Here is a 27,192-nt window from a genome sequence, read left to right on the forward strand (position 1 = left end):
CCTAGCACCAGTCTGTCCCCAATCAGATCCTCTTTAAGGCCTCCGTACTCACAGGACGCAGCCTTCTCTCGTCGGCGCGTTATAAATGCATCAATGGGTTCTCCCTCGTCCTGCTTGCAATTGCCGAAGATGTATCTCTCAAATATCACGTTCCTTGCTGGCTTGAAATGCGCCTCCAAAGCGTCAAGGATAGCTGTGGGGTCTTTTGCCTGCTCTGCTGAAAGTCTCAAATTGTGTTTATATATGTGTCGACATTCACTGCCCATCACCCGTCGCAGGGTTGCTGCTTGCACATCTTTGTCTTTTTCTTTTATACCCTTCGCCAGCATGTAGTCTTCAAACTCCGACCTGAACTCGTCCCAGTTGTTGGCGAGGTCTCCTGACAATTTCATCTCTCCCGGTGGACGTATTGCGGACGCCATCGTGCTGCTGACGTCTTCTTCTGTGTCACTTAGTTATTGGACTTGGTTATTTACTTCTGACACCATGTTTGTGTGTAATAAATGGAGAGGAGACATGGAGCGAGTCTATCACATGAACTGTATTGAGAACTCCCGCCAGAGACATGAACAACACAGCACTTCCTGGTTTTCAGTCGGGCCATACCATTACCATGCAAACACTAGGGGGGGGAACTACCAGTATAGAACAATCCCATAACAAACGCTGCTGTCCGGGATGTGCGAGTGCTGCCATGTTTCACTGAAGCAAAATATGCTACAGTCACGGTATTTCCTCTGGGTCTTCACAAGCGCTGCCAGTTCATCCGTCTTGTTCCCCAAAGACCTCACGTTTCCCCTTTTTGATCACTGGGACCGCTGGTTTGTGTCTTCTCCTTTTATCCCTCCGTTTCGCTCCGGACCTGCAGCCCCGGCGTCTCCTCCGTAGCTCCTGCGGGACCACAGGCCTGTCTCCAGGCAACAGCGCGGGTTTACACAGCGCAATCAACTGCCACAACTGCCAGCGGCGATCTTCCAAGTTACAAAAAGTAGGAAAAGTAGGAGAAAAACCAAACCAACCAAACCAACTAAAGCCATTTCGCAACTTTAACAGAAAGGTTGTGATTGAACAGAAAAAAAAACAACAAAAGAGCGAACCAACAAATTAACAAGTTTACACGAAACACGAGAGAAGCTGGGGCTATAGGTTGCCGCTAGAACGGCGCCAAAAAAAAAAAAAAAAAAAAAGTGTATAAAATATTTATATAATATATATATATATATATATATATATATATAAACTTTTGACCACAACTGTATGTACCCCACATTTGACTCAGCCCCTTTATGTGGACACCTTCACCTATCTGAACTGCCATCTCTCCAGGTATCTACACAGAAACCCTCTGGAATGTCTCCTTCACTCCACCCAGCACCACCTGCTTCCCTTCCCCTGTTCATCCTTTGCTCTCTCCTATATTCAGGAAAGGTGTACCACTGCCCTCCCTGCCACACAAATGTAACTAGCTTCCAGGGAGGGCTGGTGATGGTCACACACATGCACTGAAATAATAATATATTTAGCTGCAAGACCATAAGTGTATCTATCTCCTAAGAAGTTGACACACCCTGTGGTGTTCAACGATGAGGACAAATGCAAAAAAATCTGATTTGATTTGGTTTGGTATATATATGTGTATGTGCTAACCAATAAGATATAGCAGGCATTGTATCATATGACCTCCCTTTTTTATATTCATCTCATTGGACATGCATGTTTTTGTTTGTATATGAATGTGCTTATTCATGTTTGTGCATGTCCTTATATCGTATACCTTTTTGTATGTGGTTTTCAGGTCCATTTGGCAGTTCACTTGACACTCAGTTGGCCTTAAACCAAATAGCAGGTCATCGTAGCAAACTGGAGGCTCTAAAACAGGAAGAGAGCACCATCCTCCATGGGTTGGAATTTTTCAAAATAGAACAACCACCTTCAAAAAGCATCCTGATGCTCGAGAAGGTCTGACTCAAAGTCTTAACGCACTGCTGTCTTGCCAAAGCCTTAGGGAGACATTTTGTAGTCTATATAAGGTTATGACGTGAGCTGTTAATTCAGATGTTGTGAGGTGTAGCTCAGTGTGTGGGATGGGGTTAGGGTTAGGGTTACATACAGTACAGGCCAAAAGTTTGGACAAACTTTCCTATTCTTTTGAATGAGAAGGTGTGTTCAAACTTTTGGCCTGTACTGTGTATAATGTATAATGAATAGATATGCATAGATCTGCAATAATACTCTTAACTCAGGCCTCGGCAGCCTTCATTATTAAAAGAGCCATTTTGGCGTGATTCCCACCAAATAAAATCCATCTGGAGCCACAAATGTATATGACTGCTATAATTAGGATAGTTTAATTACAGTTATTCTATATATATTGTATATGCTGTGCATAATCTTATTGATAAAATAAAAAAATAAAAAATTCACTTGAAAATTTAAAATTAGGATGTAGGGTATGGATATAAAAAAAATGTTTTTTGTTACAAATGCTATCCTTGTAACAACAATGCAAGGCACATTTAATGATTTTGCCTATGTTTGAGCATGTTTTCTTGTGTTTGTTCGTATTGTACAGGACATCGACCACCTGCAGCAGGTCTGGGAGATCACACAGAAATGGAATGCCAATTGGAACATTTGGAAGACCTGTCAGTTTGCTACACTGCAGACAGAAAACATGGAAAGCACAGCACAGAAAATGTTAAATAAACTCCATCAACTTGAGAGAGAGCTAAAGGTTAGTTCTGCTGCTGTCAGGTTGGCCTCTGGTGACAGTGATGTCACAGTGCATCATCAATACTGTTTCTTCTAGAAAATGGACAGTAGGCGTTCAGTTACTTGAACTCAAAAGTACATTGCATAGTAGTCTGAACATCTTTGTCTGATCGCAGGAGAAGGAATGGGACATAGTAGATGTCTCTAAGAGCAAGATTGAGCAGTTCAAGAGGATCATGCCTCTTATTGCCGAAATGAAGAACCCAGCCATGAGAGACAGGTAAGTCTTTATTTATTTGTCATATAACACCTGTCATTCCTGTCATTATATAACCTGCTGCAGACATGACAGCAAAGTGGAAAACAGTACAAGTTGGTGGTTCATGTTTTAAGGTTCTTTTCTAAATGACGAATACAAGACAGGATGAGTGTAGCAGCATTGTGAATCAACTGAAGGCCTATCAAAGATTTGTTTGGACATTCAGATAGTAATGAGTTACAGTAGTCCAGCCTAGAAGTAACAAATGCATGTACTAGTTTTTCTGCATTATCCTGAGAGAGGATGTTTCTGTTTTTCCTAAGGTTTCTAAGGTGGAAGCTGCCCTACTGACTTGTTTTATGTGAGAAACAAAGGACATGTCTTTTTCAAAGGTTTCAAACTCCAAGGTTTCTGACAGTGGAGCTGGAAGGCAAAGTAATGCTGTCCAGACTGATTAGATGATTAGATAGTGTTTCCCTGAGGTGCTTAGGGCCAAGTACAATAACTTAGGTTTTGTCAAAGTTGAGAAGTAAAAGATTTGGGTCATCCAGACTTTTATGTCTTCAAGACATGTCTGCATGTCTGCAGTTTATTTAATGTCAATTTCATGTTCCAGTCTCTGTAGTAAAATGTTATGATGTCTATGGTATCGAATGCAGCACTGAGCCCTGAGATCTATGAGAAGTATGGAGGCTGATCCATTGTCTGAAGCCATTGGAATATCATTGGAGACTTTAACCAGCGTTGTTTCTGTGCTATGATGGGCTCTAAATCCTGACTGAAACTCTTTATACAAACCATTCACATCCAGGTGGTCGTGTAATTGGTTTGCTACTGCTTTCTCAATGATTTTAGAAATGAATGGAAGGTTCAATACGGGTCTATAGTTTGCCAAAACATCTGGGTCAAGATTAGGCTTTTTAAGTTGGGGTTTGATGACTGCGGTCTTAAGAATCTGAGGTACATAACCCGAAGATAAGGTCAAATTAATCAGATCTACAATGAACTGCTCAATTAAGTAAAAAATGTCTTCAAAGAGGCTAGTTGGTACTGGGTCTAATAGACGGGTTGTCGATCTGGATGATGAAACTTTCGAAGCTAGAGATTCAGAGTTGAGAATGATTCCAGATGTAAAATAGGCGTTGCAGTCGATTCAGAAGTTGCTGTATTCAGTAGGAGATTATTATCTAATGTAGGCAAGAGCTAATTAATTATTTCTCTGATTGTGAGATTTTATCTGTAAAAAAGTCAATAAAATCGTTGCTGCTTAGAGCGAAGGGGATCACTGGTTCAACTGAGCTATGGCTCTCTGTCAGCCTGGCTACAGTGCTGAAGAGAAACCTGGGGTTGTTCTTGTTTTCATCTATTAGTGCTGAGTAATATGATTTTCTAGGACTGCGGAGAGTTTTTTAAGCTATCTTTCCAGGCTCAGTGAAAATATTCTGACTTATTGGAACGCCAATTTCTTTCTAATTTTCTTGATGTCTGCTTTAAGGCATGGATTTGGGAATTATGCCATGGAGCGAGCCTCCTCTGTTTGATTACTTTCTTTTTGTGAGGGGCGGCATCGTCAATATTTGAACACAGTGCGGCCATAGTGCTAGTCACAAGGTCATCAACCTGTGTATGGGAGAAATCCTCATTTGAATTTATTCCTGGATGCTGTGCAGCCAATTAAAGTAAACTCAAATGTCATAAGGTAATGGTCAGTCATGAGAGAGTTTTGAGGAAGAATTGTTAGCTTGTCAATTTCAATGCCATATGTTAGGACAAGATCAAAGATATGATTGTAGCAGTGAGTTGGTTCATTCACATGCTGGGAAAAACCAATAGCAGGAAAAGAAAAAACTAATCTAAGGCTGTTGGTTTCTACATCTACATGTATATTGAAATCTCCCAGTGTAATGATTTTATCTGTGCAGAGTACTAACACTGATAAAAACTCTGAAAAGTCTGATTGGATTGTGAGTACGGACCAGGTGGATGGTATACTCTAACTAACAGAACTGGGTTTTCACCTTTCCAGTTGGAGTGTGAAAGACTAAGAATGAGGCTTTAGAAAGACCTACAGCCAGATTTTGGTCTAGGGTTGATTAGTAGGCTTGATTGAAATATTGCAGGCCCCCCCCCAACCTGTGGTACAAGGGATATGAAAATTAATGAGTGGGGGGTGTAGCTTCATCAATACTGACATACTCACCCTGCTGCAGCCAGGTTGCTGCCATACAAAATAAATCCATACGATGATCAGCAATGAATAGAGATTTTGATGATAGTGATGATAGTGATATTTAACAGTCCACATTTAAGTTAGTTAGTTAGTTAGTTATTTGAGACCAAATCTGTGGCTCTTTTGATTTCAGTTAAGTTTTTTTTTATTATTATTATTTTTTTTTAGCTCCTCTTCTGTTTAATTTAGGTTTAGTAACTTTTCTAAATTTAGGTGGTCAGGGGACAGACACAGTTTCTATAGACCTAAAGATAGACAGACACTATTCTATTCTCGACAGGTGACCACTCTGACTGAGGCGCAGAGAAGCGTGTTACACTGCGGCTCTACCTCTTGGTCTGGACTTGGGAATGTCAGGGTTTTGGGTTTCTAATAAATTCGGCCATATTCCTAGAAATGAGAGCGGCCCCGTCCACAGTGGGATGGATACCATCTCTCCTCATCAGACCAGGTCTCCCCCAGAAAGTCTTCCAGTTATCTATGTAGACCACATTGTTTTCGGGACCCCACCTCGACAGCCAGTGGTTAAATGACGACATGCATGTACATGTCATCACTGGTCATCACTGGTCCGATTGGAGAGGGGGCCAGAGAAAACTACAGTGTCATCGTTTTAGCAAAAGTACACACCGATTCCACATGAATTTTTGTGACTTCCAACTGGCGAAGTCGGGTGTCGTTCCTGCCGACGTGAATAACAATAATCCCATATTTACATTTACCCTTAGCCAGCAGTTTCAGATAAGACTGGATGTTGCCTGCTCTGGCCCCCGGGATACACTTAACTATGGCTGCCGGTGTTGCTAACCTCACGTTCTTCAGAATATAATCGCTAATCACTAGAGTTGGCTTTTCAGCTGGTGTGTCACTGAGTGGTGTCACTGTTGGAAACATGAACTGGTTGGTGGTGAACTGCTGCCTACAACTATGCCTCTTGTCTTGGACAGTCACCCAACCACCCTGACTAGATCCCGATTGCTTGGGAGCCACTGGGGCGAGTAAACTCTCTTGGCGCTCACCACTACCCCAATGTGCTGCCCACAATCATTTTAATCAATCACTGAAATACACATGTCCTTGAGTTCTTAACATAATTGGGCATATACTAATTTATTTTAATTTAACATACATACAAAGACATACTGGGACAGTTAAACTATTACTGCAAATATAGTACTACATTATAAATGTTGGAGTACTGTATTGGCATGTAATAAGCATGCACAGTGACTATGGTTGTAAACATAGATGGAGACATATCTTGTACGAACTGAAAATCTTTTTGAAACTCACATGTCACAAATGTGTGATGTGTGATTGTGAGTTATATAAGGGTTATAATACTGGAGAAAGTGGGAATCCTAAGACTAATTTTGCTAATGCTAATTTTCACTCAGACACTGGATACAAATCCGTGGAGAGCTACAGTGTTCCTTTGACCAAAACGGCCTTGAATTTAGCCTGGAGAAGATCATATCTCTGGGACTTAACAAGTATGCTGACAAGATCCTCAAGATCACTGGTACCGCCTGCAAGGAACTCTCCATAGAACAGGTCAATTCTTCTTCCTGAAATCCAACTTATGCTTTAGGGGCATTTTTGTAATTTTACCCAGGAAATTGGTACACAAAATGGAAGTGTAGCAAACTGGTTCTCCTTCACTCTGCCTTCTCCCCTGGTTCTTTAGGGCAACCATCTTGAGAAACAGTGTCAATTTAATGGACATAATCATGCACATAAAACTATAGTGGACATTTATGCTTAAGCTTTCATTCAACTTGCAATCACAATTTGCATTTTTTTCTGAAACTGCAATCTGCAGTTAGAAACTGGAACAGTGCAGTCATGTGATAGGATTTATTTGAGATTTGCATGATTAAAAAAAAAAAACAGTATTTTTTTTTTTATTCAAATAATGTTTCAGAAGGTTTTGGCATTAGTGGCATCTTGATAAAAAAATAGCAAAAACAATATGGTAGGAAACAGCTGAACTGAAAGATTCATAGTTTCCTGTCATTAATCATCAAGTCATGAAATTTGCTGTGTTGGAAATATTTCCGTTAATTTTGCAATCTCATTGGTGTCTACTAACATAGAACTTTACATTTGGTACTTAAGGGTCTGAAGAACATTACCAAGACGTGGGAGGAAACATCTTTGGACATAACGCCTTACAAAGATGAAGGCCATTACTGCTTGAGGTGAGAAAGCAAACCTTTAACATTAATCCAGCCTGAACCTCTCAAAATCAAAAATGTCCAATTTATGTCTTTGCTATTTCTTATTTACCTGCAATCCAAGATCATATAGCCGAGTACAACTGCCATCTTGTCATATATACATTTTGCTTTTGTCTGTAGAAAGGTAATGCAGCATGGCAGTATAAGAGAAAGCATACATTAATTAAAATTAACAGCCTTGTCCTATTAGATTTATAGAGTGTGTATGTCTGTTTCTCAATATTGATTTTGACTAAGTGGTGTTGAGCTAAGCAAGTAACAATTAACCAATCAATATGGCAGCTACTTATTTCCACTGATTTGGCAGAGGCAGCTAACTAACTCAAAAAGACAGGATGTTTCAAAGCAAGAGGATATCTAACACGTATGAACAAATAATTTTTGGAATTTAACCACAAATGGGAAAGAGACAAATAATACAGAGAAAATAAAACATGTATGCTGTAAATGCCTGAGGTCAAATGGGAAATGTACAGTAGTTGGAAAACAATCAGTTTATGGATAAGGGCATAAGACTTTTTTTTTTTTTTTTTCTAGTTTGACCTGATCTAGTTACCACTAATACAGAACTGGTCACCACAAAATTTCTACTTTAACAAATGTCTCCACCAATTTTTCACCAAAATTATGGCAAGTAGTTCAAAGCTGAAAATAAACAATCAATTAAAATAAGCGTCTTGTCCAAGCTTTTGTCCATGTGAGAATATCACAAGCTTAACTCCTCCATACAACTTTCTCACTTGATGCCAAATCAAACCAATTTAAAGGAAATTCAATCAATAAAGATTAAACTTCCTTTAAATGTGCACATGGAATTAACCCCATTATGTTCACAAGACCACAATCCACAATAAGCAAGCATCATGTTTGCCTTCCCATACCTGTGTTGCACAGGGGCACAGAGGAGGTTTTTCAGGCCCTGGAGGACAGCCAGGTTATTCTGTCCACAATGAAGGGTTCTGGATTTGTCCAAGCCTTTGAGCAGGAGGTGGACTCCTGGGAACGGCAGATGTCCCAGATGCTGGAAGTCATTGAGATGATCCTTAACGTGCAACGTCAGTGGATGTATCTGGAGGTGCAGGAAATACCCACATTGTATGCCAAAGAATTTGCTGTTAAAAATAGGCATTCGTTAGCATATGGTTTATTGCTTATTTGTCTCGAAATATTCATGGTTGACTGGAGTACACATTGATTAGCTTTTGTGGTTATTTGTTATTTAAGTGCTTAACTTTCTTTTAGTAGACATTATTTAGCATTACTGTAAACTCTATACAGCAATTGATATATTTTGACTGCAGTAAGCCAATGTCTTGGCATTGTCACTCTCCATTTGTTTCTCTTTTTTCATCCCTCTAGAACATTTTCCAGGGAAAAGACATCAGGGAGCAGATGCCTCAGGAGTGCAGAGAACTTCACGATGTTAGTTTTATTTGGAAATCTATCATGAGCCAACTTCATGATGTGAACAATGTCTTAGAGGGAACACAGCACCCTGGTATGATGACATGCTTCATATTTCTGTAAAGAACATTATCAGAATTACACATAGACCTAGATCTGCTAGCCTCAACAATGGAAAATGTAATAAGAAATGTAAAAAGTGTAAAATAGTTTTGGACAGGCTTTGCTCAGAATATCTGGCCAACGTGCTCTTGACAGTCATCAAGAGGATGTTGGTTGGACACTAACAATACAATATTATACAATACTAATAAGAATAAAACAAGTGAGGAATTTTAATGCCTCTCTCCAGAAAAATAGCAATACCTTTCAAAAGGAGCAAGGCTACTCCCAGAAATAAAGAAACACATTGTGATGACAGCAATCTGCACTGTGATTATTACACACTCACTCATCACTCATCTTCATCTGCTTAACTGTATCCGGGTCACGGGGCTGCTGGAGCCAATCCCAGCACACATCGGGCGAGGGCCCAGTTAACTCAGTTAATCTCCATTAAACCTATACATGCATGTCTTTGGACGGTGGGAGGAAACCGGGGGAACCCAGAGGAAACCCACCCAGACCCGGGGAGAACATGCAAACTCTGCACAGAAAGGACCGAACCGAACCCGCAACCTTCTTAATAGTAGTAATAATCACAGCATGTTATAAACAGCTTTATTATAATTTAGCTGTTGAAGTCAGCCAAAATGACTATTATAATTCTACTTATATGAATAAGAACTCACAATTATCACAATTTTGTGATACATGCAGCCAGGTTCTTTCTGTCTTCCAGGCTTGCCAGAGAAGCTGTCAGAGATGAGCGTTAAGTTGGAGGAGATCCAGAAAGCCTTGGACATGTACCTGGAGAACAAAAGACAGATATTCCCAAGATTCTACTTCCTTTCCAGTGATGATTTACTGGAGATACTTGGGCAGTCACACAACCCGCATGCCATGCAACCACACCTGAAGAAATGTTTTCACAATATCAAGAGGTTGCATTTTGAAAAGGCAGGGAAACTGTAACTTAATAATAACATTACTTCATACGATGCAACTGACATTTTTAGATGAGTTTTTTTAGCTGTAAGTTCCAACAATTCCGTTCTTACACTCCTGCAATTATAATGAAACATTTCTTCGTTAATTTTCCAATTCAGGAAACCGACCACTGTGAATGTCTACAGGTGGGCAATGTATTAAATGCCACTGGGATGTTCTCTGCTGATGGAGAGTATATTGGTCTTAACACTTCAGTTCTACTGGCAAAATCTGTAGAGGTACAGCAGTAATAATGATAATGATCAATTTAATAAAGATATGATTATTGCCATAAATTCATATGAATAAAATTGAGAGAATCATATCATGTATGATAATTAATACAATATAAAGCATAATTCTGGAGAAATAAGTACTATTTTGTTTTCACATAGTTTTGGCTGTGTGACCTTGAGAAGGCTATGCATGTCACACTCAAGGACTGTCTGAGGGACTGTCTTGCAGCTTTGATAACAGCACAGAGAAACAAATGGGTCAGAGACTGGCCTGGACAGGTACATTTGTCTTTCCTTTTCCCTCTTCATCCTCGTTTTGTAAATTCATCCATCCATGATTATGATTGACAGGCTGATGCTTATGCAGGGAGAGTTCATGTTCTTAACTTACTATCTCTCTTTTATAAAAATGAACAGAATTTTTAAGCAGTGCAAATTACTTTTTTAGCCAATCCAAGCTCACTTTGGGCAAAAGGCAGGGTACACCGTGGACAGGTTGACAGTCCATTGCAGGGCCAGCACACAAAGACAACCACTCACATTCATACCTGGTCAATTTAGAATCACTGGTTAAACTGCATGTCTTTGGACTGTGGGAGGAAACACGGGGAGAATATGCAAACTCTGCACAGAAAGGACCCAGGGTGGGAACCGAACCCATGACCTTCTTATTGTGGGGCAACATCGCATATTGGCAGTGGACAGTTCATTCTTGTTTGCCATTTTGAACATGTGCACATTTAACTGATTAAATACCCTGGTATTGGAGGATGAAATTCTGTTCTCTTATCTTTTTTTGAACAAAATTAACCCTATCTATAATATGTGTCAAACTCAAGGCGCACGTTATTTTATCTGGCCCGCAAGAGCTTAAATGGCATGTCTTGACTTAAGATAAAAGTCGATGCTGCTTTGGTTGATCTCATTGGAAAAAACGCTAAACCTTGGTGGCTCTGTAAAAGGTCCAGCTGGCACGGGGAAGACGGAGACAGTAAAGGATTTGGGCAAAGTTCTAGGCATGCATGTCATTGTCATCAACTGCTCTGAAGGTCTAGATTACAAATCCATGGGATGCATTTACTCTGGCCTGGCACAGGTAAAGAGGAGTCTGATGACAATAATGTCAGCTTACACTTTCAATTTACCCTACTATGCTTTTTAAAGGTCAAATTTGTATATACCTTGCTTTGTCCACTTCAAACAGACAGGAGTGTGGGGTTGCTTTGATGAGTTCAACCGTATAAAAAGTGAGGTGCTGTCAGTGGTTGCCACAAACAGCCCTGGCCCAATTTAACCTCTGCATATATCATGTATATATATTATAATGTATTACTTGAGTCCCAAAAACTCTCAAATATTGCATGAAAGTTGCAGTAGGTTCACCAAGCTCACTGACCTCAGACTGTGTCAGTCCCAGAGTCAAACAAAGCATCATCCTCTCATCCATCCAGTGGAGAAACAACAAAGTTAGTGAATCTTTATAATTCAGATCTGTGTGTCACAATAGCTGGTAGTTTACGCACTTTTGCACATGCACACTTCAACATCCATTGCTGTCAGTTTGGTCTGTAAATAGCCTACTTTATTTTCATGAGCTGCTGACACCATTATATTTATAGTTTTAGTTATTCTTCTCAGCGTGGATGACCTTTTACATCATATCCAGTGTATGACACACCCCATTTTCAATGAAAAAAGGTGCGTCTCATAGGCTACATATTTTTTATTGTTGTAATAATACAGCAATTTTTTATGATAAACATGTACAGTACACCAAAGTTGTGACTGTTATTCAACATGTTAATGAGCAGTTACATTTATACAGTCTTACAATTACTACTGCTCTGAAAAAGTTTGAGAAACCCTGCTTTAAAATCTAATGTACTATATTCATTTGCTCAATTTGTAATCTATTCCTCCTGAGGAAGATAACCTCGCCCATTTTCATGAGCTTTAACTTACTTGACACAAGCTTACTGGGTTCTTCAAATGTAATTTCTTAAATTTGTAATAATCCTCTTTTAGATGGTCATCGCAGCCAGCCAGATCCAATGGACCAGGGATGTCACAAAATCTCTGATTATCAGTAAGGAGAAAGCTGACAAGTCCTTCCTCAAGTACCTAAAGAAAAAACAGGTGTGATTTTTTTTTTTTTAAGCTCATCTCAAATGCCTGTGTGAATAGAGGACATATTTTTGAGTGAACTCACTGTTAAGATTTGATAACATACTATTTTGTTTCCATACAGATTATCCTCTGCATGTAAATGGTTCTGCGTCTACTTTTTATTTTATTATTATTTTCTTTTAGCTTTTTAGCATCTGTGCATGTTATAATTCAATGAATATTCAGTATTTAATTTAATTTAATTTTAATTTAAATTTTTAATTTTAACTAATTTAATTAAATTAGTCATATTATATCCCAAAAAAATGTAACAGCACATTCAATTCTATGTATTGGCAACAAAATGATGTTAAGAATAAACAGACTTTAAAAACCTTTGTTTTCTCAGCTATCAGTGCTGCAGCACTATTCAGCCACTATACGTAGCGCCCTGTCAAATGTTCTGCGTCTGAAGATTATAGCATTGGTCACAGTGGAGGTCCATGCTCGGGATGTCATTGACAAGCTGGCCAAAGCAGGCTGTAATGACATCAATGCCTTTGAATGGCTTTGCCAACTGCGACTTTACTGGGAAAAGGTATGCTCTGAAAGAAAAGTAAGCAAGAAAAGTTTATTCTTTCAAAAGAATCTTGAAACACGGGACAAGCTATAATTATATAAGTGTTAGCTGCTCTCTTTTTACCTGGGATGTGGTAATTTGTGCATGTGGCTTGCATTTTGAGAAGCTAAAACACCTGCAGGGGAAATATACTTGAATATATTATATCCCCTCCAGTGATATTGAATGAACCTGTAACAGAACAAATGTAGAAACCAGGTTTTTACTGTTCAATGGTTAGAGGCAGTTAAAAGGGCACTAAAAAATGACAAGTTCAGTTTGGTTTTCATGAAAATACCCACTGAACTTGTCCACTTACTATTTTTGTATGTTGTCCCAATAGGATGTGAATGATTGTCTAATTCGACAGACCAGCACATGTTTCAAGTATGGCTATGAATACCTGGGTAACTCTGGACGACTCGTCATTACTCCACTAACTGACAGGTGTCAATTAATTGTATAGTCAATTATGTGAACCTAACAAACGCAACAACTTTAAACAAAGTATTTTAGATTTCCATTCATTATATTTTCTACATAAACTTAGCACAAAAAGTGCTGTATGGAAATTTGTGTTTGGTAGATTATTTCTAATAATGTTTCTTGACAATTAATCTTATACCGTTTGAAAACTTGTTTATATCCCTTTTAAATAATGCCAAATTTGTAAGGAACGTGGATGAGGGCTGATTATGTGGGTTGGGCCCATGAAAAATTAGTTAAATCTTCTCTGCCAATGCCAAACAGCTTATTCTGCCATTGACTCTTGTTTGGTGGATTAGGTGATTGAAGTTTGAATAAACAAGACATATTGACATTTTAACAAACAGGAGCCAGTAAGTCCATCACAGGGCCAGCATACATAGACAGCCAGAGACAAACAACCACTCACATTCACACCTATGGTCAATTTAGAATCACCACTTAAACTAGACCTGCATGTCTTTGGATGGTGGGAGGAAACCAACGCAGACATGGGGAACCGTACCTGTGACCTTCTTATTGTGGGGCAACAGCGCTAACCACTGTGCTGTAGCTTGAAGTCTGTCTATATAAATTTCTTTTTAATGCTCGTTGCTATTTTATCCCTTTAGAGCAGTGGTTCTCAAAGTGTCGTTCGCGAGCGACCTCAAGCCTCAGTAATTTGTGGAAGAAACATACACAGGCACAACAGTCTGGCACCTTCTCATGCTGGCTACCAGCCTGATCAGACACTGCTGTGGCATCCCTTTCTTCACTCAGCATTTGTCGCAAGTCAGCCAACGTGGTTGTGTTGGTCACTCTGGCACGAACAGCATGCCCATGCTGATCCCACAAGTAAATGGGATTGAGGTCAGGTCTGGGTGGCCATTCCATCCTCTCCACTCCCAAAGTCCCCCCACAGAGCATATAAAGAGTGTGTCATCTTGAAGGATAGAGTTTAATCCAGGCTGTGGAGTTATGGGATTGCCACTGGTTGCAGAATCTCATCTTAAAATCTCTGTATTGAGATTTCCTCCAATGATGACAAGCCTTGGTTTTCCAATAGGGGAGATGCTGCCCACACTATCACACTGCCTCCACCAAAAGATGTTACTCTATCACTGCAGCAATCAGTATGGTGTTTTCCGCGTCTTCTCCACATTTTGACCCTATGATCCGTCTGCCGTAGGCAGAATTTGGACTCATTGCTGAACATAATGTTCCTCTACTTGCTCAAGTTCCAGTCCACGTGTTGCCAACAACAGCGTAAACAGACCTAGCGGTGAAGTGTAGTCTTGGCAGGTCTCCTGGCAACCCTATGAGACTGGAGATTGGGTGCATGCAGTCTGTTCTGGATTGTCTGGGCAGAGAACTGTTGGCCATATCATCCTGCCAACATTGACTGAAAATCTATAGAAGACAGCCTACTGTGCTACTGTGCCTAAGTGCTGGCAGGGTGAGGAAAGAGTTTCGGGGTGTCGACTTCCTAAGCTGTCCATACAGCGGCCTGTCTCTGACATCCCCCATTTTATAGAACTTGGCCTTCCCTTTGGAGATGGTACTAGGGCTCACTCTAAATAATGCTGTAGCTTGAAGTTGCCCTATCATATGGGCCCCTTCCATATCAAACGGGGTATGCCAATCCATGTGCAGGCAATCAGGTGGTAATTAGGCACCTGATTGGCAACACCTTGGGGTCCCAGATGCTCAAAACAACAATCAACAGCAACAGCAAAATGAGCTGTTTGGCATTGGAAGAGAAGATTTGACAAATTTTTCGTGGGTGCAGCCCACATACTCAGCTCTGCTGCTCATCCCACAAATGTATGTTCCTTAGAAATTTAAAAGGGAAACAAACAGGCTTTCCAACAGTATAAAATGTATTACCCAGGGTCATTGTTACAACAAAGAATCTAACAAACACAAATTTCTTTAATTGTTGCGCTAAATTTATATGTTTGTATCCAAATAGAGTATCAGAATAAATGACAACCAAATGCTCCCACTGCTTGACCCTCTCCAGGTGCTACATTACCCTGACCACAGCGCTCCATCTCCACCGTGGTGGCTCTGTAAAAGGTCCAGCTGGCACGGGGAAGACGGAGACAGTAAAGGATTTGGGCAAAGTTCTAGGCATGCATGTCATTGTCATCAACTGCTCTGAAGGTCTAGATTACAAATCCATGGGACGCATTTACTCTGGCCTGGCACAGGTAAAGAGGAGTCTGATGACAATAATGTCAGCTTACACTTTCAATTTACCCTACTATGCTTTTTAAAGGTCAAATTTGTATATACCTTGCTTTGTCCACTTCAAACAGACAGGAGTGTGGGGTTGCTTTGATGAGTTCAACCGTATAAAAAGTGAGGTGCTGTCAGTGGTTGCCCAGCAGATATTGTCCATCCTATCTGCCCTCTCTGCTAAACAATCGAGGTTCCATTTTGATGGAAAGCACATCCGTCTCTTGTGGTCATGTGGCATTTTTATCACCATGAATCCAGGTATGTCAACACAAATGTGAAAATCCATGCACAATTTTTTTTTATTAAATTGAATCAGAAAGGGTTTAACAGACAGACAGGTTATACACCTGTCATGGAATAAATTTTAGGACATTTCCAAGACATATATTAGCACTTTTCCTGTGAGAAAAATTGTCACTTAGATTTTATAATTATGACATTTTGTAGGTTTTGCTGGACGTACTGAGCTTCCTGACAACCTCAAGTCCATGTTCAGACCAATCTCCATGGTGATTCCAGATTCTATTCTAATTGCTGAAATCCTACTGTTTGCAGAGGGCTTCAACAACTGCAAGGTATTGCCACTTAAAGAAGGATGGCCACTGATTATCATTGCTTTAGCTATGAATAATTTTTAGAGCTCTGAAACCAAATTAACAACAACAATGCTCTGAAGATAAGATTGATTTGTTGGTTGCAGGTTGGTTGTAGTGACAAGGAGTTTAAATGTGTTCAGGAACACAACAGGATAGCATTATTCTTTGTTACTATGAGAAATCCAAAGGCTGTCTTCATAGTGACTTAATAACTTCTAAACACACACTGTAAAATAAAAAATATGAATCACTAAAATCTGTTTCCAAGCTGGTTTAATTTTCTTTTTCCCAAGCACCAAATCTATACCACAGAGATAACAAGATAACAATATATAATAACAATACAATAAGTTGCTTTTCATCTTTCCCTTGTAAACACAGATTTTGGCACTAAAATTATAATACATTATTCATCCTCACTGAAGTAGACAATTTCATTGGTTGAGACTTTTTTTGCTAATTTTTTTAACATAATTTCTTACTACTGATGTGTACATGAAGTTTGGATAGGTAAAATTACAAAAATAATTAACCCTAATTAACCCTTTTTACTTTCTCCATCCATCTTTGATCGCAAAGGTCCTGGCTAAGAAAGTGTTTGCCCTGTACTCACTGGCAGCGCAGCAGTTGTCTAAACAGGATCACTATGATTTCGGCCTGCGTGCTCTCACTTCCCTGCTTCGTTATGCTGGAAAAAAACGCTGCTCTTGCTCCAAGATTCCTGATGAAGATGTAGGTCTTTTTCTCAGTTTTCCTTCTCACTCTCTCTGGTGGTGTGGAGTTTGAATGTTCCACTAGTTCCTGTATGGGTTCGCTCCATGTTCTCTGGTGAACTTCTACAGTCCAAAGACACTTATGTTAGGGTAATTTGGAACTGTAAACTGCCTATAGGTGTGATTGCATGCATTAAGGCTTGTTTGTCTATGGTCTTGTGTTGCTAAAAACTGGCACCATCCACATTGTCAGCTACTATAGGATTGGCTCTGTGAGGTAAGCTCCAAAAACTAAACAGTGTGTGGTATCATGACTGACTCTTCCATTCTATCTCTCTGCAGATCCTGTTAATGGCCATGAGGGACATGAACATTGCTAAATTGACCTCTACTGACGTGCCACTGTTCAATGGGATTACCAAAGACTTATTTCCTGCTGTGGAGACACCCATTATAAAATATGACCAGGTAAGATCATCTAGCAAATTAAACAAGCACTCCTGCAGAGAGGGTTTGTTTTTTTAGTTTTCCTTGCTACACGACATGCATGAGAACCACTCAAGTTATATGGACTCAGATCTGAGGAACCCAAAAGCACAAACTCAGAGACAGGAGCAGAGTCCAATAAACTTTAATAGGTCTGGAAAAACAAGTAGGGGTCAGAAACCAGGCAGGCAGACAAGTCAAGCAGTCAACTCCAAGGGGCTAAGCAGAATCTTCAGACTTGGGAAACAGGCAGGGTTCACGTAACAGGCAGGTTGGCAGAAACACAGTTGGGGACCCCTGGAAAGCAAGGCAAAAACTCTCAACAATCCAGCAAAGGGGATAAAACTCTGGTCCAGTATATTTTAGGAGTGACTGAGGAGCATGGTGGGATCCAGGTGAGGAGATGGGCAGGGAGACTCAGATGAGTGGAATGAGGGTGATTGCAAGCCAATAGGTTGCCATGGTTGTGTCAGGACCTGCAATGACAGAGGAGTTAGTGATCAGGCTGGACAACCTATGACCCAATGACTGCTGCCAACCCTTTGTGGTATCACCATCACAATGTAGCATCACTGTTAACCTGCCTTTTCTGTTATTTTGCTGCAGTTGAAGGAGGCCATAGAGGTAGCCATTCGTCAGAGCAGTCTGCAGGTGACTCCTTTTACCATGACCAAAGTCATCCAACTTTATGAGACCAAAAACTCCCGGCACTCCTCTATGCTGGTAGGGAAGACAGGCAGCGGTAAGAGCGTTACTTGGAAGATCCTGCAAAGTACCCTCATTACCATGCACAACAAAGGAGTACCTGGCTTCCAGTTGGTCCAGGTAGGTGTGGATGGAAACTAATACACAATGAATTATTGGCTAATGCTGCTGAGGTCTAATTTCGAGGGCTATATTCCAGATTCCGACAAATTAATGACAAAAAAATCCCTTGGCCAAAAACTACACAGATAAAAATCACAGAATTTAGCTCCTCCCATAAAGCAAACAGCCAGAATCACAGTCATATTGTCCTTTCCTTTCATCATTTCATCTTGTCATTCTTATTGCTCTGTGAATTTTTCCTCTTGCTCTATTTTTTTGTCCTCAGTAGTCTTTGCATATGCTTTATTGGTTCATAGGTTCTCATCTAGCCTTGTGTCATCCTCTGCTGCTTGTAGATCTCTTTATCCTTCTCTCTGTTTCAATAATTATAATCTGTCATTGTGATGTACTTTGTCATCTTTTTTTTTTTTTCCTCTTACATGCCTTGGTCTTTGCATAACAACAGGAGTATCCTCTAAACCCCAAAGCAATGACTCTGGAGGAACTATATGGAGAAAATAACCTGTCCACCAATGAGTGGACTGATGGAGTGCTGTCATCTCTCATGAGATCAGCGTGTGCAGGTGTTGACACTAAAACATCACTGCTGTTACCACTATACTAATAGTGTGTGTGTGTGTGTGTGTGTAATACAATATAAGTGAAAGACTAAAATAAATGACAGATTGCAGACTGATGATGCTTCCCTTTTATATAATCTCACCAAGGGCCCACTCAACCAAAATTCTTCATTTTAAAAGAATGAAATTGGTTATGAAGTGCGAAAAAGAAACGGTGAAAGTATAGTGTGAAAATAGCATCTTTTGTTACAAAAAAAAAAATAAAATCAGCGAATTTGCACCAAATGTCACTTAATTTTTGTCATATTTTATTTCCTTTCCATTCTTTAGATGAGAAACCAGATGAGAAGTGGATTATATTTGATGGACCTGTTGACACACTGTGGATAGAGAGTATGAACTCTGTCATGGATGACAACAAAGTGCTCACACTCATCAATGGAGAGAGAATATCCATGCCTGAACAGGTTAGAACTGAAAATCTGACAGATTCACTGCTTCAATCATATCCTTGATCTTGTTCTGACATTTGGTATCGAAATTGACAAGTTAACAATTTTTTCCTCAAAACTCTCTTCTGACAAGCCATTACCTCATCACATTTGAGTTTACTTTAATTGACTGCACAGCACCAAGGAATAAAGGGTTAGGGCGCCAACTAGCCTCTTTAAAGAGATTTTCTATTTAACTGAGCCGTTCATTCTACATCTGATCAATCTGATCATCTTTGGGTTATGTACCCCAGACTCTCAAGACTGCAGTTATCAACCTCCACTTAGAAAAAAAAAAGGGAAAATTGATGCAGATGTTTTAGCTAATTATAGATCCATATCGTACCTCCCGTTCATTTCTAAATTAATCTGCATAGGGATGGCTTCCTCGAAGTGTCAGCCAGGATTTAGAGTTCATCAAAGCACAGAAACAGCGCTGGTTTAAGTCTCCAATGATATTCTAATGGCTTCAGACTGAAACATGAAATTGGGTTTAAAGGGACTGCACTAATATGGTTCAAATCCTATTTATCAGATAGACATCAGTTTGTTCATGCTAACAAGTGCACCATAGCCAACTATGGAGTTCCACAGGGCTCAGTACCAATCCTATTCACCCTATAACTGCTTCCTTTAGAAAACATTATCACCAAGCACAGCATCAATTTTCACTGTTGTGCAGATAATACTCAGCTGTATTTATGATTTAGTCTTAAAACTTTTCTATATAGCAGAGCTTATAGTTAAAAAGTCAAAGTTCACTTACTCCTTAGCTATGCTATGGAGTAAGTGAACTTTGAACTCTCTCACCCAACTCCCCCAAATCGTTTGTTATGATTTGGTGCTATATAAAAAAATTTAATTTGATTCTGGTATCCCATCAAGACATGTCAGTATGACGCACAACCAGGATCCTCAAAAGGAAGTAACTTTTCCAATGGCAGTAATCTAGAGTAATACAGTATTGCTTATGGTGGCATATTTGATCAACCATAAACTGTGAAATGATCATGAATGAAAATTATATGTCAGATTTATTTGTATATATGTAAATTCCTATGTTATAGGTGTCTCTTCTATTTGAAGTGGAGAACCTGGCAATGGCCTCTCCTGCAACAGTGTCCCGCTGTGGGATAGTCTACAATGATTACACTGATCTGGGATGGAAGCCATTTGTTCAGTCCTGGCTTGACAAGCGACATAAGGTACAATAAACTTAGTCCTATTGATTTATTATCTCCAAGGGCTGTTTTCTGGCAGGCTAAATGGCTAAAAAATGTCAGTGTAAATGTTTTTTCTCATCAAGCTGCAGCTGGACTGTGATGGCAAAAGTTCAAGGTGCAGGATACTGTCACACAGGATGCAGAGGCAGTGGATTCATTTATATATCCTTCCATACTCATACCGCTCTAAAATCCTACACACCGTACACGCTGCTGGCAAAATATGAATACCCTTGTTATTTAAATCGTTTGACAAACAAAGGCATTTTAATGTTGAGCAACATTTATTTAACTAGTAATAAAAAAATATCCAAACCTGTCTCCCCTCCACTCTGGCTAAAAACAGCACCCCCTGCGGCACCCAGTGGAGCCCATCCTGAAAGAAATCCTCCATTTTTCTTTGTATTTCTGCTGTGTGTGGTGGAGGGTCTACACAGGTTAAACGGTGCCACAGTTGGGATGCAACCATTTTATTTAAAACCAGAAATCTACCTCTCATGGACATCTATATTATATCTATATCTATATCACTATTTTTTCAGTTACAGTATAACAGTTTTTTTCCACTACATTTTGTTTGCCTAAATAAATTCCGAAATACTTAAAACCATCTTTTATCCATTTAAGATCTTGGGAAAAAACTGGGAGACCGCCACACCATTCACCAACACCGAGGGCTTACCTGGTACTGCTAAAATCACTGACAATGTTAGTTAAAAGATCTGCATCCCTCTGATTCCTAATAAAAACAATGATATCATCAGCATAAGCTGATAAAACCATCCTTTCACTAAACCCAGGTAAAACCAAACCTTTAAGGCTACAGCGTAGAGGCTCCAGGGAGAGTGCATAGAGCATTCCCGACAGAGCATTCCCGACAGAGCACAGCTCTGCCAGACACCTCTATGCACCCTAAAAGGTCCACACAGACTTCCATTAAACTTCAGCACACTCTCAATTTCACTGTACAACACCTTGGTCTTAGCTATAAAACCAGCACTGAACCCAAACTTTTCCATGACTGTCCAGAGGAAGTTGTGTTCAACGCGGTCAAAAGCCTTTTCCTGGTCTAGGGAAATCAAACCAGTGTCTAACCCCAATGAACTAGAGACATCCAAAACATCCAGAATTAGGTGGACATTATCCACAATTGTCCTGCCGGGCACACAATATGTCTGGTCCCGGTGGATGACCTCCTCCATAGCTCTCCCCAGCCTGGAGACCAAGACTTTGGACCAAATCTTGTAATCCACACAAAGTAATGACACGGGGTGCCAGTTCTTGATGTCCTGGAGGTCTGTAATTCATGACAGAACTCCTCCATGAGGCTCTGCTCTTCCACATACTGACATTTGTAGAGTTCTGCGTAAAAACCCACAGCTCGCTTCTGTATCTGGCTTGGTTCTGTGATCTCCTGCCCCATGTCAGAAAGCATTGTGTGGATCACCTTTTTCTGCCCATTCTTTCTTGCTTCTCTTGCACCATTTACATTCAGAACACCTAGTTAAAAAACATCCATGATGAGGGAGATGTTAAAAACCAGGATAAATTAAATAAGACCAACATAGCTGCCTTTTCCATCATCTAACATTTGCTTTGCTTTCACCACCAGTTTCTTCAATCTGTTAATTTCTTGTAGTTATTCCATCTTCTCCCTTATTACTCATGCTGGCCTTAGCTGATGAATGAAACAAACCAATGTCAGGAAAATAATCTGTTATTTTAACTCTGTGTTGGTTTTATGTTTGCTGTAAAAACCTTTAAATGCTTTCAGAACTGTACAGTTTTCTGTGTTGGTTTTATGTTTGCTGTAAAAACCTTTAAATGCTTTCAGAACTGTACAGTTTTCTTTCGTGGCTGTTGCTCACGTTAGGAATAACGCTGCCTGACACCCACTCATCACTCACTTTCATCTGAAATTGTTCTGTGCTGCTCTACCACGACTTTGCTGCTTTTTGCCTCGTTTATGTTATTCTTGCTCTTTCTTCTTAGTTGCTTTTGACTTCACCGCTATCTCTGTGTCGTCCTCCACCTGCTCACGCCATAGCCTGATGTCTATCCTCTTATCCCCTTTTCCTCCACTGCCTCTTGCACCACTCTCAATTCGTTCAGGTCCACCAACACCACTCTCATTCTCTTTCTCATCCACACCACATTCATTTATCTGTTCACACACATCATCCATGTCCTTTTCTCCCCTCACCTTTTGCCCTATCTCATTCATACAATTTCCACACATTTCACCCACCTCATTCACACTGACACCTGGTGCACCAGTGCAACTCACCCCGTGCTGTTGATTGGACATATCAGCGTCTTTCCTCCGTAAACGTGGAGGTGCAACCGTCCACTCGTACTAGGCTACCGACTCCCCAGCAGCAGGTAGGCCAGACGAGGCCTCCTCCTGAGCTGGCAGAGCCGCCTCTCCAACGGCTGCGGGTTCCCCGGGACTGGGCGGAAACGGGTCACCGCTCCCCAGACAGGACCTCACCGTGTATCCCTCCCCTCGACATCCGAAGCACCTCGTCGCTGAAGAGGTGGTAAAAATCACGTACTCATAATCATCTTCTTTCACCAGAAATCATAGGTTAAACTCTTCATCCCGTTTGTTAAGTATCATATAAAGTTGTCTTCTGAGACACTACGTGTTTCAGCGAAGGAGACTTATATCCAGGCGGAATCATATGAATCAGGGACACTATTTTCCCATGTCTGGATCAGAAATCAGAAATCAGAAATGAGGGGGAGCATTTGACAGGACTACCTTCATCGCTGGCTGCGACAAAGGCAGTACCTGTACAAAGGTGTCTCTCACGGTGATTCCTGTCTCGAGGAGCTGGTTTACCTTCCCCACCCGGTCCAGAAAGATAACCACGGCACTGTTCATCCGAGCAGCCTATTTAATGCCGACGTGTCCGACCTTTTACCTCACAGCAAGGCCGATCTCCTCCACGTTGCAGGGGAAAGTGGCCGTATTCTTTACCCCTTTTTTGCGGGTTAAAGATTTGAAATCCCCGCCCGCCATGGCGTCAGCAAACAAAATAATCTGTGATTAATAAATTGTGAGACCAAAACCCAAACAACAGTGATAGAAATACAATACCCAAAAATAAATTAAAAATAAAAATAAAAGAAACGCTCCAAATACTCACTCACACACCTCACCCTACTCACTCAGAGAGAGAGAGAGAGAGAGAGAGAGAGAGAGAGAGAGAGAGAGAGAGACGTCAGTATTGTTTTAGGAGCCAATTGTCTTTCTGATAAAGAGCATATTTTTCAAGGATTGTGAGAAGACCTTTGTCATTGACACATATTTTCTTATTTTCTACCAATTATCTTCCTTCAGTAATCTCTCAATTGATCCATTTCTCCATAGGCTGAAGTGCAACATTTAAAGTGTTTGTTTGAGAAGTATATGGACAGCACACTGACCTTTAAGAGGAGTAGATGTAAGGAGCTGATCCCCATCTCTGAGCTTAATGGAGTAACATCTCTATGCCACCTATATGAATCCCTGGCCACATCCAGCAATGGGGTATGGCAAATAAAGTGCAATCGTTACCCTCCACTCTGTTTTATTCCCTACAATGGAGACTCATTTTCCAGTTAGTGTATCTGACTGAAAGCTGGTTGACTCAATGAAGATTTCAGACTGCAATTAAGCTATACATGATCCAATGCACCCATTCTGAAGGGACAAAGACTGAAGAATTCAGTGTGAAAAACAATACAGTTTTATTCCTTTTGCCAGGTGAACACTTCAGACACAAAAAACCTAGGTAGGATGGTGGAGCTTTGGTTCATCTTCAGTCTAATCTGGTCTGTCTGTGCCTCTGTTGATGAAGATGGGCGCAAGAAAATGGACAACTTCTTACGAGAAATGGACAGCACCTTTCCCAGCAAGGTTCTCTGCCTTTTTTTTTTTTTTTTTTTTTACAATTTTCAGTGTACTGCAGATTGGAGTGACTTTAGTTAAATATCTCTGGATTCCCTTCTTGCTGTAATTTGCCAAAAAATTGAATATTTAAGTAAAAGTGGTTTTGGGCAAGCTAACTGGCTACTCTGAATGAAAGTCATTTATGTATTATGCACAGTGACATAAATTTAGCTTTAAAAGTTCAAATGAGAACACTGTGAATATTTCAAATGTCCTGTTTTTGTGAAAAATAATCATAATAATTGGCATTGCAATATATCAGAATAAATCTATACATTGTTTAAAGAGAGGCATTGATTGGGTTCATTGAAGAATAGAGATGATAGGCAGGAACCAATATTCACCGAACTTCATATAAATTCTTTCAGGACACTGTTTATGAATATTTTGTGGATATCAAAAACAAAACCTGGACCTCCTTTGAAAAAAAGCTACCAAAGGGCTGGCACTACAATGCCAGGTATGAAACCAGACTACCACTACATATACTGTTGTTACTGTTGTACACATACAGTATATATGTGAGTTTATGGATGTTTTCTCCATTTCACTCTCTGCCAGCTCAGCTACTTTTGAAACGGAATAGGTTTTAAGTAATACACACATATATATTTCCATATAACACCAATCTCATTTGCAGTGCTCCATTCTACAAGATTATGGTTCCAACAGTGGACACAATTCGCTACAACTTCCTGGTGAAGGCTCTGGTGTTGGGTCAACATCCCGTGCTTCTCACTGGGCCAGTGGGCATTGGTAAAACCTCAGTGGCCCAGAGTTTCCTGCGGAACTTGAACCACAAGTGGACTGCCCTCACTGTCAACATGTCCTCACAGGTTGGTACATTTTCATGAACTATGTTCTTGTTGCTTTTCTCCCTATAGAAACCAGTTTGTCTTTTCCTTTTCTTTTTTTCTTTTATTCTGTGTTTGTTTAATTTTTTTTTTTTTTTTCAAAACTTTTATATTATGATCAATACAATGAGTTGCAGTGACATACAGGATGTTGCCTGTCAGACATATTTGTCTATGTAAGAGAAGAGCATCTATATCTGACCATTTGGTGTGTCTGAACTCATAGAACACTGATGTATAGCACTGAACATAGGCTAAAGACATCCATTGAACTTATGCCTGTTGTTTTAAATGCAAAATTCTAATGATAACGCAGGGGACATATAATAATTTAATCGCCTCCAGTGGGGATTGTTTTACCTACAATGAGTATTTCATCTATGTTTTTCTCTTTTTCCATCGCCATCCAGACCACCTCTAATAACATCCAGGCCATCATGGAGAGCCGAATAGAAAAGAGAACCAAAGGCATCTTTGTACCAGCAGGCGGAAAGCATCTACTATGCTTCCTGGAGGACCTCAATATGCCAGCCCATGACCTGTTTGGTTCTCAGCCACCACTGGAGCTGCTGCACCTCTGGATTGACTATGGTTTCTGGTATGATTGCCAGAAACAGACCTTGAAGTTTGTCAAGGTGAGATAAGGCATTCAGTGACATATGAACCTTTGTTGGTGTGAGGTAAAGATATGATTTTCTGCCTGTCACGCCTAGACTTAGGTGAAGGTATGTAACCCCTCAGCACTAGACCAGAAACTCAACATGAGTAGGGGATGGCAGACAAACACAACAGGCCAAGGTTTAGGGTGGTTTATTTTCTCAAGGCACAAAAGTGGCAATTTACTTGGGGCGGACCCAACATGCCTGTGGTGAAGACAAAAAGAACACCATTACACACAAAGGGTTAGTTAATTAACAGTGTATAATAAATTAATCCAAATACAACATTCATCAAGCACATTAATTAAACAAAGAACATACAAAAACAGTTCCAAATAAAATCAACTTCACCTTTAACACAGGCAAGACAACTCCTCATAGCAACACAGCAGCAACAGGGTAAAAGGGTGAACTGAAGGTTTCTCCTTCTTTTAAACCCACAGCCTTCTTCAGGACTCCACCCACCCGGCATAAGCCATTAAATTTGAATGTGTTTAATTTCATAACTGTGTCTACTAAGAAGGCCCTTTTTCTGTTTTTGGGTGTGTGTGTCTCCCTGCTTTGTTAGGACATGTTCTTGCTGGCATCCATGGGGCCCCCTGGTGGTGGGAGGACTCACATCTCTGCCCGCTTACAGAGTCGGTTCAACCTCATCAATATGACTTTTCCTCATGTAAGTCATAGTCTTGTCCTGTATTTTTCGTGCACCGCAAAGTCATACATGTGAACTTTTCTTTTTTTACTGAAGCAAGAACTGACATATATTGAAAATGCAACCTGACATGCAACCTTTGAAAAATATATATAATTAGTGTCAATTTTATTCTTTTTCCCCTGATACAAAGGATTTACCTTCAGTTTAGCTTCATCACTCTGCCAAGGGGAAGGTCAACCAAATTAACTGAAACGCAGATGTTTTTCATCATCTATCAGTCATCTATGTTTAACCAGACTGACGATGATTATGATCATAGATGTGATGATGGTATGAATGTTAACCACTACAGAAATGCACTCTCCAGGCAAATGTAATCTACCTGCCAAATTCCCCCTACCATTTGTCTCATTTCAAATTGTTTCCTTTTTTTGTGGGCCTTGTTTTGTTTAATTTCATCTTTTGTACTTTCCTTGCTCTTCATTGCTCTTCATTTCATTTGTAAATCAAATAAGTTACATATGAAAATCCACAGCAGATCCTGCTCTGGGTCTGCCTTTACATCAATTACAGTAATAACATCAAG

The 27,192-nt window shown here is 40.1% G+C and overlaps 1 protein-coding gene across 1 annotated transcript in view; it reads left to right on the forward strand.

The window, feature by feature from the left end:
- Positions 1-27,192, forward strand: part of dnah2 (dynein, axonemal, heavy chain 2) — a 100,719-nt gene that overhangs the window by 18,333 nt on the left and 55,194 nt on the right. Inside the window, exons 23-50 of the mRNA XM_029525894.1 lie at positions 1,796-1,959; positions 2,573-2,734; positions 2,889-2,992; positions 6,599-6,755; positions 7,320-7,402; positions 8,336-8,516; positions 8,801-8,939; positions 9,687-9,904; positions 10,081-10,173; positions 10,330-10,449; positions 12,196-12,306; positions 12,686-12,874; positions 13,239-13,342; positions 15,384-15,573; positions 15,682-15,862; positions 16,052-16,179; positions 16,780-16,932; positions 17,256-17,381; positions 18,006-18,224; positions 18,673-18,790; positions 19,118-19,254; positions 20,346-20,483; positions 23,878-24,036; positions 24,253-24,405; positions 24,807-24,898; positions 25,079-25,274; positions 25,703-25,927; positions 26,520-26,624. Of these exons, the coding sequence (XP_029381754.1) occupies positions 1,796-1,959; positions 2,573-2,734; positions 2,889-2,992; positions 6,599-6,755; positions 7,320-7,402; positions 8,336-8,516; positions 8,801-8,939; positions 9,687-9,904; positions 10,081-10,173; positions 10,330-10,449; positions 12,196-12,306; positions 12,686-12,874; positions 13,239-13,342; positions 15,384-15,573; positions 15,682-15,862; positions 16,052-16,179; positions 16,780-16,932; positions 17,256-17,381; positions 18,006-18,224; positions 18,673-18,790; positions 19,118-19,254; positions 20,346-20,483; positions 23,878-24,036; positions 24,253-24,405; positions 24,807-24,898; positions 25,079-25,274; positions 25,703-25,927; positions 26,520-26,624 (4,145 nt within the window). The remainder of the gene's footprint in view (positions 1-1,795; positions 1,960-2,572; positions 2,735-2,888; positions 2,993-6,598; positions 6,756-7,319; positions 7,403-8,335; positions 8,517-8,800; positions 8,940-9,686; positions 9,905-10,080; positions 10,174-10,329; positions 10,450-12,195; positions 12,307-12,685; positions 12,875-13,238; positions 13,343-15,383; positions 15,574-15,681; positions 15,863-16,051; positions 16,180-16,779; positions 16,933-17,255; positions 17,382-18,005; positions 18,225-18,672; positions 18,791-19,117; positions 19,255-20,345; positions 20,484-23,877; positions 24,037-24,252; positions 24,406-24,806; positions 24,899-25,078; positions 25,275-25,702; positions 25,928-26,519; positions 26,625-27,192) is intronic.

This window comes from Echeneis naucrates, chromosome 18 (genome assembly GCF_900963305.1).
Source record: "Echeneis naucrates chromosome 18, fEcheNa1.1, whole genome shotgun sequence".
Lineage (NCBI taxonomy): Eukaryota > Metazoa > Chordata > Actinopteri > Carangiformes > Echeneidae > Echeneis > Echeneis naucrates.